The sequence below is a fragment of the Mya arenaria genome, chromosome 14, assembly GCF_026914265.1.
Source record: "Mya arenaria isolate MELC-2E11 chromosome 14, ASM2691426v1".
Lineage (NCBI taxonomy): Eukaryota > Metazoa > Mollusca > Bivalvia > Myida > Myidae > Mya > Mya arenaria.
The window spans coordinates 9,557,768-9,580,590 of NC_069135.1; the positions used below are offsets into that span (position 1 = coordinate 9,557,768).

A 22,823-nucleotide genomic window follows, 5' to 3' on the forward strand; every position below is an offset into this window, starting at 1 on the left:
ATTATGGATCAACCTCTGTATTAACATTTATCTAAGAATGATAGACCTTTCTTGATCCAGATATTGTGAGGATCAACATTAACATGTTAACATTTATCTGAGAATGAGGGGCCTTTCTTGATCCAGATATTGTGAGGCTCAACCTTCCTATTGACATTTATCTGAGAATGAGGGACCTTTCTTGATCCAGATATTATGAGGATCAACCTTCCTATTGGCATTTATCTGAGAATGAGGTACCTTTCTTGATCCAGATATTGTGAGGCTCAACCTTCCTATTAACATTTATCTGAGAATGAGGGACCTTTCTTGATCCAGATATTGTGAGGATCAACCTTCCTATTGACATTTATCTGAGAATGAGGGACCTTTCTTGATCCAGATATTGTGAGGATCAACCTTCCTATTAACATTTATCTGAGAATGAGGGACCTTTCTTGATCCAGATATTGTGAGGCTCAACCTTTCTATTAACATGTATCTGAGAATGAGGGACCTTTCTTGATCCAGATATTATGAGGATCAACCTTCCTATTGACATTTATCTGAGAATGAGGGACCTTTCTTGATCCAGATATTATGAGGATCAACCTTCCTATTGACATTTATCTGAGAATGAGGGACCTTTCTTGATCCAGATATTGTGAGGATCAACCTTCCTATTGACATTTATCTGAGAATGAGGGACCTTTCTTGATCCAAATATTATGAGGATCAACCTTCCTATTGACATTTATCTGAGAATGAGGGACCTTTCTTGATCCAGATATTATGAGGATCAACCTTCCTATTGACATTTATCTGAGAATGAGGGACCTTTCTTGATCCAGATATTATGAGGATCAACCTTCCTATTGACATTTATCTGAGAATGAGGGACCTTTCTTGATCCAGATATTGTGAGGATCAACCTTCCTATTGACATTTATCTGAGAATGAGGGACCTTTCTTGATCCAGATATTGTGAGGATCAACCTTCCTATTAACATTTATCTGAGAATGAGGGACCTTTCTTGATCCAGATATTGTGAGGATCAACCTTCCTATTGACATTTATCTGAGAATGAGGGACCTTTCTTAATCCAGATATTGTGAGGCTCAACCTTCCTATTAACATTTATCTGAGAATGAGGGACCTTTCTTGATCCAGATATTGTGAGGCTCAACCTTCCTATTAACATTTATCTGAGAATGAGGGACCTTTCTTGATCCAAATATTATGAGGATCAACCTTCCTATTGGCATTTATCTGAGAATGAGGGGCCTTTCTTGATCCAGATATTGTGAGGCTCAACCTTCCTATTAACAATTATCTGAGAATGAGGGGCCTTTCTTGATCCAGATATTGTGAGGCTCAACCTTCCTATTAACATTTATCTGAGAATGAGGGACCTTTCTTGATCCAGATATTGTGAGGATCAACACTCCTATTAACATTTATCTGAGAATGAGGGACCTTTCTTGATCCAGATATTGTGAGGCTCAATCTTCCTATTAACATTTATCTGAGAATGAGGGACCTTTCTTGATCCAGATATTGTGAGGCTCAACCTTCCTATTAACATTTATCTGAGAATGAGGGACCTTTCTTGATCCAAATATTATGAGGATCAACCTTCCTATTGACATTTATCTGAGAATGAGGGACCTTTCTTGATCCAGATATTGTGAGGCTCAACCTTTCTATTAACATGTATCTGAGAATGAGGGACCTTTCTTGATCCAGATATTGTGAGGATCAACCTTCCTATTGGCATTTATCTGAGAATGAGGGACCTTTCTTGATCCAGATATTGTGAGGATCAACCTTCCTATTGACATATATCTGAGAATGAGGGACCTTTCTTGATCCAAATATTATGAGGATCAACCTTCCTATTGACATTTATCTGAGAATGAGGGACCTTTCTTGATCCAGATATTGTGAGGCTCAACCTTTCTATTAACATGTATCTGAGAATGAGGGACCTTTCTTGATCCAGATATTGTGAGGATCAACCTTCCTATTAACATTTATCTGAGAATGAGGGACCTTTCTTGATCCAGATATTGTGAGGATCAACCTTCCTATTGACATTTATCTGAGAATGAGGGACCTTTCTTAATCCAGATATTGTGAGGCTCAACCTTCCTATTAACATTTATCTGAGAATGAGGGACCTTTCTTGATCCAGATATTGTGAGGCTCAACCTTCCTATTAACATTTATCTGAGAATGAGGGACCTTTCTTGATCCAAATATTATGAGGATCAACCTTCCTATTGGCATTTATCTGAGAATGAGGTACCTTTCTTGATCCAGATATTGTGAGGCTCAACCTTCCTATTAACAATTATCTGAGAATGAGGGACCTTTCTTGATCCAGATATTGTGAGGCTCAACCTTCCTATTAACATTTATCTGAGAATGAGGGGCCTTTCTTGATCCAGATATTGTGAGGCTCAACCTTCCTATTGACATTTATCTGAGAATGAGGGGCCTTTCTTGATCCAGATATTGTGAGGATCAACCTTCCTATTGACATTTATCTGAGAATGAGGGGCTTTTCTTGATCCAGATATTGTGAGGCTCAACCTTCCTATTAACATTTATCTGAGAATGAGGGGCCTTTCTTGATCCAGATATTGTGAGGCTCAACCTTCCTATTAACATTTATCTGAGAATGAGGGACCTTTCTTGATCCAGATATTGTGAGGCTCAACCTTCCTATTAACATTTATCTGAGAATGAGGGACCTTTCTTGATCCAGATATTGTGAGGCTCAACCTTCCTATTAACATTTATCTGAGAATGAGGGACCTTTCTTGATCCAAATATTATGAGGATCAACCTTCCTATTGACATTTATCTGAGAATGAGGGACCTTTCTTGATCCAGATATTGTGAGGCTCAACCTTTCTATTAACATGTATCTGAGAATGAGGGACCTTTCTTGATCCAGATATTGTGAGGATCAACCTTCCTATTGGCATTTATCTGAGAATAAGGGACCTTTCTTGATCCAGATATTGTGAGAATCAACCTTCCTATTGACATTTATCTGAGAATGAGGGACCTTTCTTGATCCAGATATTGTGAGGATCAACCTTCCTATTGACATTTATCTGAGAATAAGGGACCTTTCTTGATCCAGATATTGTGAGAATCAACCTTCCTATTGACATTTATCTGAGAATAAGGGACCTTTCTTGATCCAGATATTGTGAGGATCAACACTCCTATTGAGATTTATCTGAGAATGAGGGACCTTTCTTGATCCAGATATTGTGAGGATCAACACTCCTATAGACATTTATCTGAGAATGAGGGACCTTTCTTGATCCAGATATTGTGAGGATCAACCTTCCTATTGGCATTTATCTGAGAATGAGGGACCTTTCTTGATCCAGATATTGTGAGGATCAACCTTCCTATTGGCATTTATCTGAGAATGAGGGACCTTTCTTGATCCAGATATTGTGAGGATCAACCTTCCTATTGGCATTTATCTGAGAATGAGGGACCTTTCTTGATCCAGATATTATGAGGATCAACCTTCCTATTAACATTTATCTGAGAATGAGGGGCCTTTCTTGATCCAGATATTGTGAGGCTCAACCTTCCTATTGACATTTATCTGAGAATGAGGGGCCTTTCTTGATCCAGATATTGTGAGGCTCAACCTTCCTATTAACATTTATCTGAGAATGAGGGACCTTTCTTGATCCAGATATTGTGAGGATCAACCTTCCTATTGACATTTATCTGAGAATGAGGGGCCTTTCTTGATCCAGATATTGTGAGGATCAACCTTCCTATTGACATTTATCTGAGGATGAGGGGCCTTTCTTGATCCAGATATTGTGAGGATCAACCTTCCTATTGGCATTTATCTGAGAATGAGGGACCTTTTTAGATCCAGATTTTGTGAGGATCAACATTAACATGTTAACATTTATCTGAGAATAAGGGACCTTTCTTGATCCAGATATTGTGAGGATCAACCTTCCTATTGACATTTATCTGAGAATGAGGGGCCTTTCTTGATCCAGATATTGTGAGGATCAACACTTCTATAGACATTTATCTGAGAATAAGGGACCTTTCTTGATCCAGATATTGTGAGGATCAACCTTCCTATTGACATTTATCTGAGAATGAGGGACCTTTCTTGATCCAGATATTGTGAGGATCAACCTTCCTATTGACATTTATCTGAGAATGAGGGACCTTTCTTGATCCAGATATTATGAGGATCAACCTTCCTATTGACATTTATCTGAGAATGAGGGACCTTTCTTGATCCAGATATTGTGAGGATCAACCTTCCTATTGACATTTATCTGAGAATGAGGGACCTTTCTTGATCCAGATATTGTGAGGATCAACATTTCTGTTAACATTTATCTGAGAACGAGGGACTTTCCATTGTTATAAGGCTTTTTGATGTACAAAACATGAACCGCAGCAAAAGAGTGTTTATGTTCCTGAACCACTTATTTACTTTTTATGTCAGTAAAACGTATACTTCAGATAATACCATGGAAAGGTTTAGGCATTAGAAAGAATCCTGCATTGCAATGTTTGGTCTAGTTATTGATGTGATCTTCATCTTTCTGCAGTGTTCCACCACATGTGGCGAGGGTTGGCAACGTCGGCAGGTGATATGTCACGATGAGAAGGGTCTCGCTGACAGTTGTGCAGAAAGCCAGAAACCTGAGGCCCGACAGACATGTGATGCAGGCGCCTGCCCTGCATGGGTTAAGGGTGACTGGTCACAGGTATGTTGCAACTATTTTTTTGAATGATGTAATAAATGTAAATGTAAACTTTATTACTTAACATTGATTTAAAAACTTCAACATTACATTTATTACTCTTGTTGGCACAATGTATGCAAGAGTGTGGTCTCATGTTCTTTTGGAAAACTGGAGTACTCCGAGGCCACAAACCAAACTCACTTTGACTCAGTGTGGGAATTGAACCCCTGACGCCTTGGTGAAGTTCAATTACCACTGTGCTAACTGGACATCCTTCAGTTTTAATTACAAGTGTTATATGGCTTTTTCGGATAACTGTTCAGATTGCAATCTTTGACCATCTATGCTCAGTTGAAATTTCCTGCTTATTTAAAACCAAAATACAATCATCTAACCTAGATTTGTTTCATTGATTTTAAAATTTTCCATTTTAGTGTTCCAAATCCTGCGGAGAAATGGGAATGCAAAAGCGTACAGTAGTGTGCCAATCAGCTGAGGGGAGGCAACTTCCTGACAGAGCCTGTAATTTCTTCAAGCGACCTCCAGACACCGGCATCTGCAATAACGGCCCCTGTTCTAAAGATCGACACTGGCAAGTGGGGCCCTGGGCTACGGTAAGAAACACCCCCTATTACCCGTACCATTACCAACACTATCGCAACAGGTACTATCATGAGAGAAGACATTGGAGAAGACGTAGGGATACACACAGGGGGAAACATGCAAGGTCAAAGGTCAAATCCAATACTTGAAATGTTAGGAAAGTGGTTGTATAATTATGTTGTTTTTGATATCTCAGGAATGTGGTATGAATTTGCTGCAGGATGACTTCAAAATTAAATTCGGAATGCAGTTAAATTAGCATTTTTAACCAGGTTTTCAACGAAAACCAGGTTATAAGAATGGGTATGTCGTTGGTTGGAAGGACAGGCGGCTTATTGCCTGGCCGGCAAGCAGTCTAGCATCTGACATTGGTTTCCACCCAATAACTTAAGCTAGCATTAATGGATAGTAATGAAAGTTGGTGAGAAGCTAGCTTATGTGCAGAGTTAGTTTTGGATTGCTTTTGAGGGAGTGGGATCAAGGTCACTGTTACTAAAAATAGAAAAAAATGGTTTCCACCACTTAAGTAAGAATAGATGGATAGTGATGAAAGTTGTTGTGTGGGTAGCTTATTTGAAGAGCTAGCTTGAGTTTACTTTTGAGGGGGCCCAGGTGAATGTCAAGGTCACTGTAACTAAAAATAGAAAAATTGATTTCTGGATCATAACTTAATTAAGAATTGATGGATAGTGATGAAAGTTGGTATGTAGTTAGGTTATGTAAAGAGCTAGCTTGAGATTACTTATGAGGGGATGTGGTCAAGGTCAAGGTCACTGTTACCTGGTACTTAAAATTACTTAAGGCTGCTACTTTTTCTGTACTCATACAAGAAATTATTCGGGTATATTCTTTGATAGCCCATATTAAAAACCTGGTTTCGATGCATTATGCATGCGGTGTTTCTAGTTTTATTATGTCTAATGTTAAAAGTTGTTCTAGAATGATGCTCATGGAAAGTCTGAACATGTTAGTTTTTAAACTGCCATTAAAGGATGATTTGGTGCTAAACAGTATGTTGTAAAATGAACAGTAAATGAGTATGATGGAAAATAACAAGGCATCAAGTTCTTTTGTGAACTAAACATATTTGCAGACCATAAGAGTGTGTCATGTATCAAACAACTGTGGTATAACCTCTGGATATATGCTGTGATTTGGACATAAAAGAGTTAGTTACACCCTCATTCAGTCAACAGTTCCTGGATGTAGTTGGTTGACTGGCACAAAATGATCAGCCTGCTATGCCACGATTCGGACTGAATAACCATGTTCATGTGGTTGTTTGCCATGTTTTTGACAGGTTTACTATGATTTTGGAAAGTGTGAAATAATTACGACTGAAGTCCCATGATTATAACTGAAGTGCCATGATAATGACTGAAATGCCATGATTATGACTGAAGTGCCGTGATAATGACTTAAGTGCCATGATTATGACTGAAGTGTTATGAACTTCACTCATGTGCCATGATTATGACTGAAGTGCCATGATAATGACTTAAGTGCCATGATTATGACTGAAGTGTTATGAACTTCACTGATGTGACATGATTATGACTGAACTGCCATGGTTATGACTGAAGTACCATGAACTTCACTGATGTGCCATGATTTTGACTGAACTGCCATGGTTATGACTGAAGTGCCATGAACTTCACTGATGTGCCATGATTATGACTGAAGTGCCATGATTATAACTGAAGTGCCATGATTATGACTGAAGTGCCATGATTATGACTGAAGTGCCATGAACATCACTGATGTGCCATGATTCAGTCATGTACATGAATATTCAGACTTCTTTGCCATAATTTAGACTGTTTGGCCATGATATAACATGATGTTGATATGATACGATATGCAAATGGACCATTATGTGACAGTATGTGGCAAATAAGCCAAACCTCCTTGTTGACCAGATGATTTGTGGTATAGGATGCCGGTGCCATGCTGACAAAAAAGGAGAATTATTGTTGTACTTTTTTTGTGAATATATCTATGTTAAAATGTCACTTAAATTGTACTTATGTTTTCAAAAGAAATAATGCATAGGATTTTGGTAAGGAACTTGAATTATACGTGTTGTTTAGTATGTATTTGGATAAGGAGATGTGGAGTTAAACATTTACGGGTACCTGTTTGCAATAAATGAGCTGTGGAATTTCGTGTATATAGGGTATAGATATTGGTTCAATTAATAATTATGATTTAATTTATATTATACTGCCATCTGTACAACTCATATATAACATTATTTTCGTTTTTAATGTGCGATTATGTTTCCATACTTTGTTCATTGTTAATTATATGTTTTATGTATAATGTGTATGTTTGAAACATCTTATTATCTCATTTATTGAATTTCATAAGTCTGTTTTGTAATGCTTTTGAGCCCTTATACAATGCAAGATTATTTCAAATAAATACAAGACACTCTTGTTTTACATTTTGCACAAAGCATATAATTTATACAACACACTAGCGGGTCCAGAAAAAAACAAACATATCGTGCAAGTTTACTTTCAGCATAGGAGAAAAAGAGTAATAAAATACATCCAAAATGCACCATTTCGGAATAGAAATTGTTAGAATGTTCTTAGGGAAGCACCTCCAAACCACCTTCCAACACTTTAAACCAAATAAATTCTGGTTCTGTGTGAGGGGTGCTTGTCAAAAGTTTATGCCCCTAAGTTACACCCCCTCTTACGTCAAATCATGGACTTGTCCCTACAACATGTACCACATGTAAAAATGGAGTATCTGGCAACAGGTCACAATGCCTGAACTTTGCCAACTGGATAGCCAGTCCACTTGATATAGTTTCATTGGTAAAATAGAGGAAAACCAAATAAACTCATAGATATGTAACATCGGATCTATAAAGAAATCCAATGATTGTACTGGAAAGTTAAATTTTGAGACAGCTAAAGAGCAAACCAGTGTATCACTGCTAATTTCTTTGATTGCACAAATGACTGGGAGTGGTGTGTAGTTATGACATGATGTCTGGAAGGGCTTTCAGTAAAGAGACGTTGCCTGCGTGCATCTTGGGTGGGATTATCCTCTGTCAGCCCGCCATCAGATTATCTTAACACAGACACCCGAGGTTACCGCTAATCTGCTGCCTACTGCAGTCACTCATAAAACATCACCTTCTATAATGTCTTCCTAGAATTGTAGCTTTTAAGATTATCTAAGTGATTGAATATGGTGGTAACCTGTATACTCAGTAGAAGGTCAAAGAATGTCAGAAATCTCCATTGTTTAAAGATAAAATATATCAAATTTCTTGTTATGACCTTGACACTGAATTTATTTAACATTGACAAGTGTTTGAGAAGCATAAAATCATGAAGGTATTGTAATCTGAATAATCATAAATATCTCTGGGCTGAAACAAGAACAAAACTGTTACTGGTGCTAATGCTTCCACCCTTTGGTGTGATATCTTGTTAGATTGTAGCCAAATCATAGTAGGCTAGCTGCCAATTCCCATGGGATTCTGTTAATTGTGTTAATGATGGGCTTATCAAGTGTTTTACTATCACTATCGGGCTCAGCATGGGCGAATTATCATTATCTGTGTCAGTCTAGACATGAGATGGACATGTTAATCAGTCATCATTGATACCTGACCTGGGCAGTGGTAACTCTCTCCAGTTTGCAAACACAGGATGACCCTGAAGTCTCTCATATCTCTGTAGGACAAAAGAACTGGCAACATTGCTTAACCAGATATTGAAGGCTGTGGTTTGTCGGAAAACAAAGACAGTTCCAAAATACCAGATGAATAAATGATAAGTGTTTTGAGTATCTCCTTGTAGAGATGTGTTTGGTATGTTTTGGTGTCTTTGATGTGCCTGGTAGGGGACCTGTCTGCAGCATCTTTCCACCACCGGGAAATGTGCAGTTACTGCTGTGTTTCAGTGCATCATTGAAAATTAGCCTTGTCAAAAAAAACATTACCACTGCTGCGCTGGATTGGCAGATAAAACCATGATTGTGATGTAGAGATATAGTCCAACTACCTGTGAGGGTTAGACCTTGAGTCCTCTATTTGTTAGAAGTGCGTTCACCATTTATATTGTAGAACAAATCTTGGTTTCATCCTTGAGTCAAAGAACTTGGTGAAACACTTTGACTTTTTAATGGTTGGTAATCTGTATTAAAAGTGTAATATATTTAATGAATGGTAAAAATACATATTATTTATGTAGCATAATAAATAATACCAGTCAGCCTTATATCTGATAATCAGTTATTTTTAGCTTGACTTTTCCGAAAGAATACTCGCCCCAGTTGACGGCTGGTTAAAGTTTTATGGCAAGTAAGGTTTTCGATTTATGGCAAGTAAGGTTTTCTGTTTATGGCAAGTAAGGTTTTCGTTTTATGGCAAGTAAGGTGTTCGTTTTATGGCAAGTAAGGTTTTCGGTGTATGGCAAGTAAGGTTTACGAGTCATATCTCATAAACTGTTCATATATTAGGTACTTCGAACAGTTGCTCAGGGTCAACATTCACTTTATGATAGGTGACACTATATGATCCTAAATACAAATTATTGCCCTTGATTGATTAAGATAATTGGTTTAAGTGTTGGCATGTTAACACTTTAGACCCTATCTCAAAAACTGTTCATTCAATTGACTTGATACTTCACGCAGGTGTTCAGAGCCATTGGACAATTAGGTTAGACAACTCTATATGATCCTAAATACAGGTTATAAATCCTGAGAAAATGCTATGTCCTATGCATAAACAATTTTGAATTTCTTCGGCACTTTGGATTTCCAATATGTCTCAAAATTTGTTAATGAGTTGGACATAGTACTTCACCCTAGTGTTCAAGGCCTTAAGACAATAACGTTAGTAAACTCAATATGAACCTTAATACATTACAAGTTATAGCCCCTGTTTTTGAAATGCACATAGATATCAATAATGCGAGATTTTAGTTATATATGTCATAGAAAAACCAGTGTATATAGTCAAACGCATTACCACAGCTTTTATTTTCAATTCAGCATACAGTGGCTCAATATCCCAATTAATTCAGTATACAGTGGCTCAATTACCCAATCAATTCAGCATACAGTGGCTAAACTACCCAAATAATTTAGCATACAGCGGTTACCCAAATAATTTAGCAAACAGCGGCTAAATTACCCAATCAATTCAGGATACAGCGGCTAAATTACCCAAATAATTTAGCAAACAGCGGCTAAATTACCCAAATAATTCAGCATACAGCGGCTAAATTACCCAAATAATTCAGCATACAGCGGCTAAATTACACACTTAATTCAGCATACAGCGGCTAAATTACACACTTAATTCAGCATACAGCGGCTCAATTACACACTTAATTCAGCATACAGTGGCTCAATTACACACTTAATTCAGCATACAGCGGCTAAATTACACACTTAATTCAGCATACTTCGGCTAAATTACACACTTAATTCAGCATACATTGGCTAAATTACCCAAATAATTCAGCATACAGCGGCTAAATTACACACTTAATTCAGCATACAGCGGCTAAAATACACACTTAATTCAGCATACAGCAGCTCAATTACACACTTAATTCAGCATACAGCGGCTCAATTACACATTTAATTCAGCATACCGCAGCTCAATACACACTTTATTCAGCATTAAGAGGCTCAATTACCAAATCATTTGAGCATTCAGCGGCTCAAATTCCCACTTAATTCAGCATACAGAGGTTAAATTTTCCACTTAATTCAGCATATAGTAGCTCAATTTCCCGATTAATTCAGAATACATTGGCTCAATTTCCAAACTGGAATCCCAATAGAATTTTGGTAAATTGGCCTCATGAAGCAAAATCTGGATCAGTGTTCAAAGAATTAAAACTGGAATAGTTTAGTCTAGAGAATGCACTCAAGTAACACACTGTAGCAGGTGGGGGGAGCAATATTCTTCTCTAGCTTGGGAGGTTGTAGAACCACACTGCAGACCTGGCACATGGCCAGACGAGAGATCCACCGTCTGGCCACAATCCTTACAATTATTGTTTATTCAACAAATTTTTTGATAGTGCTGCAAATCTGGTGGTTGTCTCATATGCATAGAAACATTTTCCGGTTTATGCAAACAAAGAAATAAGGCAGAATTATGCATCCAAAGCGCCATGTATGGAAACATTGGACCAAAATGAAATTTAATTGTATTTTTTTTCATAATCATGAATATTATTTTTCACCTAAATTGCACTTTATTAATTGTGCAAAGAAATGATGCTTTAAATTATCTGTAAATAAAAAGCAACTAGTGATGGTAGCTATAGCCAAAATGTTCGCCATTTAAGATGTATTAAAGTATAAATATAGCTTTTGTTTACACAATATCTTTCCAAAAATAATAAATTAGTTTATATTTGCATTCCTGTCGAAGGATTGTTATATCCCCACCTATAATATTATGATAAGTGTTTGATTATGTAATTGAAACATTATATTTTTCCTACAAGGGCTTTATGCCGATCCATCAGATTTGGGCCATGTTTGAACATTTCTCTTTTCTTTGCTTTCTCATTGCCAAATATTTACTACATGATCTTGCTGATTTAAGTTGTAACTAAAAAGAAAAAAAAAATGCTTATCTGAGAAAATAGTTGAATCCATTATTAGGTGAATTGGCTCAGAAAGCAAGGGATGCTCTGTAATGCAGGTTATTGTGTCTATCATTACACACAGTTTAAACAGTCTGCATTCTTGTGCAGTGTGGTTTTAGCAGAGAAAACAGCTTCAGGATTATACATATGAACAAATTACCTTTTTCATTTGAAGTTATGCATTTTTGACTACATAGCAATTTTTTAAGTTTTTATAATGCAAAAGATATAGGATATTTTCAGTGTAAGGGCTCAAAATAGGGTGATGTATTTATTAATGTATATTTTACATGTATTGATGTGTTTTTTATCTTGGAAATGATCAAATAAATGTGTTTTTCATGCTATTTATATGTATCTGTTCATACATCTGTTACAAATACCATGTTAATAAAAATCAGTGAGGCTGGCTGCCTTTGGACAGCCACCTTGCTGAAAAATGATTTTTTTAAAACTTGATTTAGATGACCTTTGACCTTAATTGTAATTCGATAGTTGCCTGGTGTTCATGTGGAACTTAATTTCAAAACTCCACCCACTTTTAACTAAACCAGCATTCTGATTGGTTGACCGTATTGATGACTTTGATCATAGTGTATTACGCTGACTTCAGCCGGAGTTGGGCCTGTACTAGGGCGGTGGCTAAGGTGGAAATTGACATCATGACCGTTATTATCTGCACATTTATCATATTTCCTTATCTGCAATGTTTAGATTGTGATATATGCCTGTTTGCTTTCCTGTGTGCTATGGGTTGTGCATTTGTCTTGATGTATCTCTCTGATCTTGTTTATTACCTCAGCCTGTTCAATGGAAGGCTGCTACTTCACTGGGCGCTGTTTGAACTGTGTGGGGAAAGTCAGAAATGCTCTTGACTCTATTACAGTTTTATCAGCTACTGTGATAATTTCTAATTCAATGTTAATTTAATTGACAATCCTTCACTTTTGATATAATTGTACCAGTACTTACTTAGGTATCTTGACAATTTAAGCTTGTTGCATTTTATTTTGTATTTTTTAGAAATTATGAAATAGTTCTTTTATAATACTGTATAATTATCATACGTTGTCCCTTTTTCTGCATCCATTCCATTTTGGCACATTTTGTTATTAACAAATTCTTCTGTTGTATATAATAAAACATCATATGTAAGAATTTGCCAACGTGTGAAATCCATCATCATGAATTTATTGTAAAGGGCAATGCTTGAATAATGGTTTGAATTTTTGTATATAGGTTGTGAGATTATTTTATAAGATAATCATTTCTGGAGAAATAGTAGTAATTTTGAGGGAAGATAATTTACACTGTCTGGGAATGTGCATCTCCCCAGCTCATCTCCCCACAGACACGGGCTGCGGGCTGCGTTCTCACCTCTTTTCTCATACCTCTGAGGGCTCATGTTGTATAGAAACATCAGGGCCGGAATACATAAGACTTCATAAGTCATTTCGGAAGAAAAGTGTATAGGTGTTTTGATATAAATGTACCTAAGTATGCATTTTTGACAAAATTATTGAAAATGAAGTATTTCAGATATTCATAAGTTATTATACCATATATATGCTAGCAGAGGAAATGACTTAAGATGTTTTATGAATACTGCCCCAGGTCCTTATATCACAAAAGTAAGTCAAATCATCAAAAGTGATTCAAAATCATGTTAGTTTTACCCTTTTTTAAACCTCATTTTCTGAAATAATATGTTGATTAAATGTGGTCAATATTCCAAAGAAAAATACTCTTCAGCAAAAAATTGTACTGTTATCAAGAACATTAATGTTTTTAACAAATGCTTAATTTTATGTGGTATATTTGCAAAATGGTTTTATCACCACATTCTATGAGAAAATAGTGTTTAATATAATAAATCCAAGATTTGGAATCATACTTTGCACTACATGTATAAATGAGTTGAGACTAAGATTTGACTTTTAATAAGTATTTTTGTCATATAATGGACTGCAATAGCATTTAAAAATGTTTTTGTAACATTCCTCTTCTTTAACATACAATGTTTTATTAATGTATGAATTAGTTTTGAATGTTTAAACAATGAAGAAAATAATTAAAAATATATAAAATTGTTATTGTACAATATACTATATGTATGTAATGATTAAATTTCAATCTTATTTTTGCAATACGGGTTATTTAGAGTTTGAATAATCATTAAGTACTGTAATGTATTTGGTATAAATTGAAAAAGAAATGTTGGTTATCAACCTTATGCAAAGTTTAGTGGAGAATTTGAGGTCAGACATGTTTTAATTAAATGATGATAGTGCTCCTGCTGGTTGTACTCATATTTTGTGGCATTTCTGTTCATTGTCTGATTTTTTTTCTTCATAAAAACATGTTTTCAATTACAAAAGAGTTTGGCATGACCTTTTAAAACGAAATGAGGCCTAACGATATTATGAAAGATACTGCTTTTTGTTTTATGAAATCATGAAATGGCATGTTTTCTGCCAAGAAATAATGCACTGACTGGCAGGTGCTCGTGTTTAATTAATGTTCTGTGCCATTTTTTAATTGCTTTTATTATCTTCTATTGCTTTTCATGAAAACATTACGTAAGTGTAAATTGTTAATTGGTAAATTGGAAGAGAGACAGATTTAATGCAAATGTTAATAGTAGTTCTTATCACTTTATAGCACAAATTTTGGTCTCTCACCAAAAAAATAATTGTTATCATGCTGGCTGCTGTCTGTGACGTCATGTTGTATTGTTTACATGTATTAAATCTTGTACTAACTGAACCAGTTTTTTACGAGAAGTGATAAGTGTGGACTTTCCACTGCTTGGATAAAAACACTGTGTAGGAGTACTTAAATGCGAACCAATAAATTCTTGCAATTACGTCAGATGCCGTCAGATACTGTCTTTGATGACGATTGTTTACAGAGAACTGGCCCTAAGGTTTAACAGAAAGAATTCAACGAAATATAAAAAATGGGTTAATATTGAAAAATGAGTTTTATTACTTTAAAAGTACAGTTCCTGGCTAATACCAAGGTTTATTTCAGTGGACATGCCAAGTAGCATTATGAATGTTTATATCAAACAATTTCCAGTCTCTGTTGAGCTGTAAAAATGATTTAGTAAACTTGAAGAAAGTTAAGAATGATATAACAGTGTGTTAACTATCATCAGATGCCTTTTTTTGTAGCCTGTGTACTTGCATTGAATTCCATATCTCATATATTTGCAGTGTTCAGTGACGTGTGGCACGGGCGCCTCCCAGCGTGATGTGATCTGCGTGTCTGTATCTGGAGTGCCTCTTCCCTCGGGCGAGTGCAAGGAGCTGAAGCCCCGCAACACCAAACGATGTACCCAACATCCTTGCCCCTCCTGGGCCCATACACGCTGGGGGAAGGTAGGCCACATTGCTTTCTTTACTCATGCACTGTATAAATCTTAAAAATTATATTGATCTGGGAAATATGAATTGAAGATGTTGAAATAATAAATTTTATTGTCTTATTCTTTAGGGTAACATTGATAAGAATAAAAAAGTAACTTCCCCTGTTGTATGTCTCATTGCGTTTGCAGTATATATTTGTCAGTTTGTAATATCATGTGTAATCAAGAAGTTGTTGTCTAACCTTGACCTCTGGTGTTTGTTGTCCTGCAGTGTTCCACCTCGTGTGGTGCAGGTGTACAGCAGCGCCAGGTTGTGTGTCGCATGGGAAGTAGTGACATCAAGCCAGACAGCCTATGTCTACAAGACAAGAAGCCTCGATCCGAGAAAAAGTGCAACCAACGCCCATGCTCCAACTACATGTGGAAAACCAAGAAATGGTCAAATGTAGGTAGTACTTAAAAATATGTTGGTTTCCTTGAATTTAACTATAATGAACTTGGCCGAGTGAAAAGTCAAATAAACCAACAGTAAATTCCAATTTATAGCCAGAATTATGCAGAAAATAATATTAATGGTTACTTAGGTTAATAAATGACTAAGATTGTATAATAAAACCCACAGTAACATTATAACACACTGTTTTTAACTGAACCATGTTGCCTTACAGTGTAGCCGTGAGTGTGGTTTTGGTATGAAGACACGGGAGGTGTACTGTTCTGACCTGGAGGACAAGTCTGTCAATGTGAGCCGGTGTGTGCCGGAGAAACGACCCAAGGACCGGCGAAGATGTAGCGAATTCCCATGTCCATTTATGTGGAACACAAGCCCTTGGACGGAGGTAAGAGGCACCTCCATTACCAGTTGTGTTGTCCATGCAGTTTTTCGAAGTTGTTTATCTGTTGGAAGTCTTATTGAAATATTGCTTTTTCATGGGTTTGTTTGACAAACTAGTTAAATATTTCCTTTGAATAAGCCCACTTGTGAAGATACCTGACAAGCAGATAACGTGTTAAAAATTGTGTCTTTAAACTAAGCTTAAATAACTTTACTGTCGTATCCCCCCCAGTGTTCTGCAAGTTGTGGCCCGGGCATGCAGTCGCGTAGAGCCGCATGTCATTCAGTTACCAAGGAAGGCTGGATTCTCCCCGGCGAAATCCCATATGGGTGCAAGGCCGTTGATAAACCCCCTGAGTCCCAGACATGTGACCACGGGCCCTGCACTGCACGCTACAGGTGGCTCACAGCACCCTGGGGAGAGGTAGGTCAAAGTTAGGTGTTCTGGTTTGGGGGTGGGGGGGCATTTCATCTAAGGTCTAGGAGGGAGAGTGTTTGTAACAGCAGTACTGCACTGTTGAAAACTTGTCCTAGGGACAAAATCATTCTTCGGATGATTGATGAAAACCTCCCCTGTATATTTAGGCATAGAAGACAATCAGACTTACTGTGCTTGTGTTAACATTATTTGTAAACATCATTTATTTAATGCTTATCAAGCGATTGTTATGAAGTTCTCATACTATTGCTTTAAGTAAAGTAGTATCTACTGCTTAATTCCTGACCTCCATTTACTTTATTCCAGTGTTCAGCGCGTTGTGGACACGGATATGAGCGACGTCAAGTCCAGTGTGTTGATCCGACCGGAAAACGCAAGAAGAAGAAATTTTGTTCCAAGCAACACCGGCCTTACGGCAGGAGACCTTGCTACAAAGGCCCTTGTAAGCAATTATTGTTAAAAAATAAAACATTTTTTGTCCCTGAAAACCAAATTTATTATAAAAATATTAGATCCAATATGTGCTTATACATATTTGTTATTAACGGTCATATAAAATTCATATTGACAAGCGCTTGAGGTATTATTTTGCTCATAGTCTAAGGGAGACAACTGTTATGTTACAGGTTATGCCAATTCTTGCAAGCAGCTACGAGACCAGACTTCCATACGACAAGATGGCAGCTACAAGCTGTATGTGCAAGAAAGACTTTTAGAGGTAGGCTTAAATATTATTAGATGATATGTTTAAGTCTTGTGTTTGTAACAAGGAATAGAAAATTTATGGCAAAATTCAATTTTTCTATTGGATTTTTTTTTACTTTTAACTTGTCCACTAAGGCAAGGCAAAAAGTTGAGATACGGTCATAACCTTAGTTTCATCATCCGTTGAGGTATTGTCATGACAAAACATTATCACAACTCAACAACAGTGTAGCTTGTTACACATGTCGCTAGAGACAATGGGCATGTTAAGCAAGGCAAAAACTTAAATAATAATAATAAATAATTTCCGAGTTTCCCTTTTTTGATAAAGCACAACAAAACAGACACAAGTTGGCTTTTGATAGGCGGTGCTCTTGTTAGTATCTAGCATGATAAGCATTTCTAGATAATTATTTGAAAACAAGATGTTTTAATTCTGATGTTTTGTCCAGGTCTTCTGTAAGAACATGAGGCACGAGCTGCCGGAGGAATACCTCACCTTGCCGGCTGGGGAGACAGAAAACTTCTCCGAGGTCTACCCCTTCAGGTAGCTCTATCCTACACAATTTGATAAATATGTTAGCACCATTCCACCTGATTTGATAGAAAAATAAATTAAACCATAAACATTTGTTAATTGTAACTACATGTACACATACAATTATACCTGTATGGCAGTTTCTTTTTAATTATCCATTCAATTCAATATTTCATGTAACGGCTTATAAACCAAACTATATTCTGGCAACAATTGAAGGTATTAATTACATTCTTTGCTGTTTATTAATCGTTGATATGTTTGTTCATGTTTCATGAACCAAATTTCTCTCTCTACTTAAGGCTAAAGAGACGTCGCACATGCCCAAACAATGGAACACGACTTGAACCATGTACAGAATGTCGCGAGAGACCGTACAGGAATGCTGGCAAAACCTCATACTCCAGAGTAAAAATTGACCTGCAGGCTCTAAAAATACAAGGTAATGTGAGCTACTGCAATCAATATGTAGATACAAACATTCACAATATCTCTGTTGCATTGTAAAAGGTCACCTGTTTACATTGTGCAGGCTGTTTTTATGTTTTGCCCGGTTCATGACTTGTTTTGCCTTGTTTTCAGTTACAGACGTGACATTTTCCTCGTCCATCAATGGCAAAAACATTCCATTTGGGTCAGCTGGAGACTGCTACAGTTCCGCAGGCTGTCCCCAGGGGCGCTTTCAGATCAACCTCTCAGGGACCGGCTTTGCCGTTGCTACGGAAACCGCCTGGAGATCCAATGGCAACAACGCCACACAGCATATCCAGCGTCTTCAGGTGGGTAAAACGTTACCATATAAGAGGAGAAATTGTTGCAATGAAACTTCATAATGATGAAATAAGTGTATGTTTTATTCCATGACAATTACATTCAATATGTGATGTGTTTTGGACTTCTTGGAAAAGATAAGAATTATATTTGTTAGAATAAATGCATGTACTTTTAAGTATCATTTTATATATATATATAGTTCTACAGCATTGAATGCGGTGTTGTGAATAAAGAACAAAAATTAAAAATATCCAATTCCTGTATCTTAAACAAATCTGCCATTCATGTATCTTCCAGCACGTTTTATGATTTCCCTAATATAATAACAAAGTGGTGTATATTTGATTTATTGAAGGAAGGGGAGATAGTGCAGGGCTGGTGTGGGGGCCTATGTGGATGGTGCTCTCCCCTGAAAGGAATCCAGCTCACTGTTCTTTCCTAGCCAAGCCTGGCAACATGCCTAGTACTAAGCCACTACCACAGAATTACGTCTTTCAGCCTGAATGAGATTATATATCTTTAAAGGTTTGTTGCTTGCTTTTACCTTACCTAGAAACCTCATTATCATGTGTTGTTGTTTTTCATATTAACTTGAGTCTACTGGTACTCAATTGAATTGTCAGTATAGCTATATTACAAATATTTATAATTATGTAAATTTGAGCCCTTTTTACTACTGTTGACACTTCCAAGAGATTTTAACACATCATGTTTGTGATTTCAGGTTTATTCGTAGGAAGATCTCATGCAAACATTGTAAATATGGCATTTCGCTTCGCTGGATGTTCGTGTGAGTGTGTGTGTGTGTGTGGAAAATAAAGAGAGGGTTCAAATTTAACTTATTTCGCAATTTTTTGTCAGATTTTGTGCATTTCGGAACATTTTTGTTTTACCAGTTTTGATACAATTTTTCGAATTTTATGTGGATTTTGTACATACCACAATTGATCATTATAATCATCCTTTTCATTGTACATTTATCATCCTGTAAATAGTTAATAATTCTACAACCCACATTAGCCTGAACTTCTACTCAGTTGTTTGGAAACCTCATTTTTATTGTCTACATTATTTTGTGCGCATGTTTTGACGTAACCTTGTTCTGTGTATTGTCCGTCCGGGCCCGTCTTGTGTGCAATATTCTTCCTAATGACCTGTGCCACTTTCCCATCTTGATACATCGTACATTTCCATCTTGGTGTAGTTTTGATAGATTGATATCATAATTCATGGAGGTTAATTTGTAGCGTAGTGTGTCATTAAATTTCGGTGAAAAAAATAAAATGACATTTCACTAAAAATCTAAATGAGAATATTGCTAATTTTGAAATTTTTAATCATTTAAAACATGGTAATATTTTTTCTGTTCTTAAGATAGTGATGTCAATGTGTAAAACTCTGTGTTATCATATTAAATAATAATGAATTGTATGTGAAAGTGTTCTGAAACAAATATCTACTGTTACACTGTTATTGTATCATGGATGTCAATGTATATACAAATGTTTCCCCATTAGACCGAATTTTGCCATATGTACAAAAATTTTATTTGCAATAATTAATGCATTATTATTTATTGTTTTATGTGTAGTTTTTGTTAAAGATGTTTGTGTTTGAAATATACCATGCACCAAATCTGTAAGTGCATTGCAAAAGACACAAAATTTCTCATTTGATTTTTTTGGACAGTGCATTAAGACATGTATGCTAAGACACAAAACATGGATTGCCAAAAAAAGAAGAAAAAAAATTGAAGTTTGAAATTGACGATTACATTACCAATAATAAACAATTCAGTTATCTTAAATTGGTGAGGAACAATTCATCTGTTCAGAATCAAAATTTCATTTCAAAAACAGTGGTTTCAAATCATGTTTGAAACCTTTAGATTAGTGTTATTCATGTGCATTGTGGTCTGCATACAGGGAGATGGGGTTTGTTTCCTTACATATTGTTTTTAGTCCCAGTTACTGGGCTGCTGTTTTACTTACATGTATATATTATGAGATTAAACATCAAGGCCAGTAAAACGATCTACAATGTACTTATTTAGAGAATAATATACCATTTTTATATTTTTTAAGAACTGTTTATAAGCAGAAACCCATTTTTATATTATTAGGTTATGCCCTTATAAGTATTTTTAAATATTAGTATGCCAACGGAGATATTGAATTCTCATGAAAATATTTATATTTAAACTGAGAGATTGAATTTGCATAAAAATATTAGTATATCACATAAAAATATTAGTATATCAACTGAGTGATGGATTTCTCATGAAATATACACCATGTTCATGTTCCAACATGAAATTCTTACATTTCAATTTCGTCATCAGGTTTCACTGTTAATGTTGTACGTGGTGTAAATTTTCATTAAAAAAGAGATTAAAGTATGGTTGAATTTAATGATACATGTATATTTGAAAAAAAAAAATCCATAAGAAAAAATAACCATATGAATCTTTGTAGAAACAAGATGTAAATAAGTTTTCTCTACAAATATAAATAACCAGTCATAAATGATGCATAATACACTTCAGACATTTTCCAGTTTTCTATAAATTTACTTTTTACTGAAATTGTAAAGTTGTAATGATATAGGTGAAACAATCAGGAAATCATTTTTAGTATTTAAAATGTGTAAATGAAACGGAAAAATTGTAAGTTGACGAAAATATGAGAATATGTGAAGATCCATAGAACATACAAGAATGATGGCATATGATGGTTAGAGAAATCCAAGTATTATATGCTCCACAACTGCCATTTGAGTTTAGGAGTATTTTTCATCTTCCTCGGACAGCGTGAATTTACTTTTGATATTAAGGACAGATTTATGACTTTTTGTTTGACTTTTTGTTTATAAGTATTTGTTTACAGAGTAAGCATGTTATTTTATACATATAAATCATAACCTACAACAAAGTGACATTTTATGCTGGTTACTCATTGCCTTGCTCTAGGATACGATCTAGTTTGGTCCGCTTGCCATGGTAAAGCTGATACCTACGTTTATATATATATTACCCAAAAGATACAAGGTCTCACTGTTGGAAGGAGAACATATTTAACGGTCTCGGCGCATTCTCCTTCTCAATTTAGCTTACACATATGCATTCATAGCAGTAGAAATACAGTATTTATATATAGGGGTACCAAGGGATAAGGCCAGTGTCTGGATCACTTTATGTGCTATTTATTTTTATGGTGTTTTGCCATAAGTTACTGATTGGATACTTATAAATATTGAAAATATTATCTTTAAATCTGATCTGTCCATAACCCATCTTGTTATTTATTACTATTCATCTAAATACATGTATTTCCTATTTTGCATGAATCATTTTGTTCAGGAATTATTTTGTTGCCATGGTTACAATGTGTAACTGATGTTTTTAGATTTACGTAAACCATTTGTATAGATGTGTAGATGTTATTGTATGTATATGTATGACGATGTTAGCATTGTTACAATATTTAAATAAAATATATTATTTCTAACGCTTTTTTGTTGTCTTCACACAATGTATAGTTCTACCGACATATCTTGGGAAAGTATGGAGTAATTGTCTAAGGTCCAACTGGTAATACATATAAGAGATCAAGCACCAAAAGTGGATGTTGTCTTAGACCTGATTTTTTCTGTTGCCCAAGGGCCATGAATTGAGGATGATATAACCAGGGTTATGGACCTTGTTACCAGTAACATGCAGTTCAATTTTCCTTGTAATATTTTAATTATTTTGCCCAAAGGTTCAAGTTTGGCATGACTCAATCCTCTGCTAACAACACAAGTGCTATGACAAATCCATCTGTAAAAAAAAGATGCTATGTCCCCAAGATATTGCTACAGAGTGTGCCACTCTGAGGTCATTCAGTAAAGAAACACTTCCTGAAACTTGAGAACTTGTTGATGTAGAGACAGGACACAACTGTTCTATCACTATGTCAAGATCACACATTTGTGTCTGATATTCATGTTGGCTACAACTTTCAGTTTGAAGCTTGGTCACTGAATTTCCAACATAGGATGAAGTGTCTGAGATTTATGTCTATGACATTAGGTTAATGCCAGCTGATATGACAGTATTTGCCTTGATCAATGATTACTATATCAATCTTCATCACAGCTTCAAGACACATGGAAAGATTTAATATATTATTATTAAAGAT

General features: G+C 35.8%; 1 protein-coding gene across 1 annotated transcript in view; it reads left to right on the plus strand.

Annotated features, from left to right (window-relative positions):
• LOC128217126 (A disintegrin and metalloproteinase with thrombospondin motifs 9-like) overlaps window positions 1-22,151 on the plus strand; it is a 91,315-nt gene extending 69,164 nt beyond the window's left edge. The window contains exons 27-39 of the mRNA XM_052924028.1: window positions 4,603-4,761; window positions 5,175-5,354; window positions 15,203-15,367; window positions 15,626-15,799; window positions 16,023-16,193; window positions 16,422-16,613; window positions 16,935-17,070; window positions 17,255-17,346; window positions 17,786-17,880; window positions 18,174-18,313; window positions 18,454-18,650; window positions 19,001-19,170; window positions 19,370-22,151. Coding sequence (XP_052779988.1) covers window positions 4,603-4,761; window positions 5,175-5,354; window positions 15,203-15,367; window positions 15,626-15,799; window positions 16,023-16,193; window positions 16,422-16,613; window positions 16,935-17,070; window positions 17,255-17,346; window positions 17,786-17,880; window positions 18,174-18,313; window positions 18,454-18,650; window positions 19,001-19,087 — 1,788 coding nt within the window. The 3' untranslated portion in view covers window positions 19,088-19,170; window positions 19,370-22,151. The remainder of the gene's footprint in view (window positions 1-4,602; window positions 4,762-5,174; window positions 5,355-15,202; window positions 15,368-15,625; window positions 15,800-16,022; window positions 16,194-16,421; window positions 16,614-16,934; window positions 17,071-17,254; window positions 17,347-17,785; window positions 17,881-18,173; window positions 18,314-18,453; window positions 18,651-19,000; window positions 19,171-19,369) is intronic.
• The last annotated feature ends 672 nt before the right edge of the window (window positions 22,152-22,823 follow it).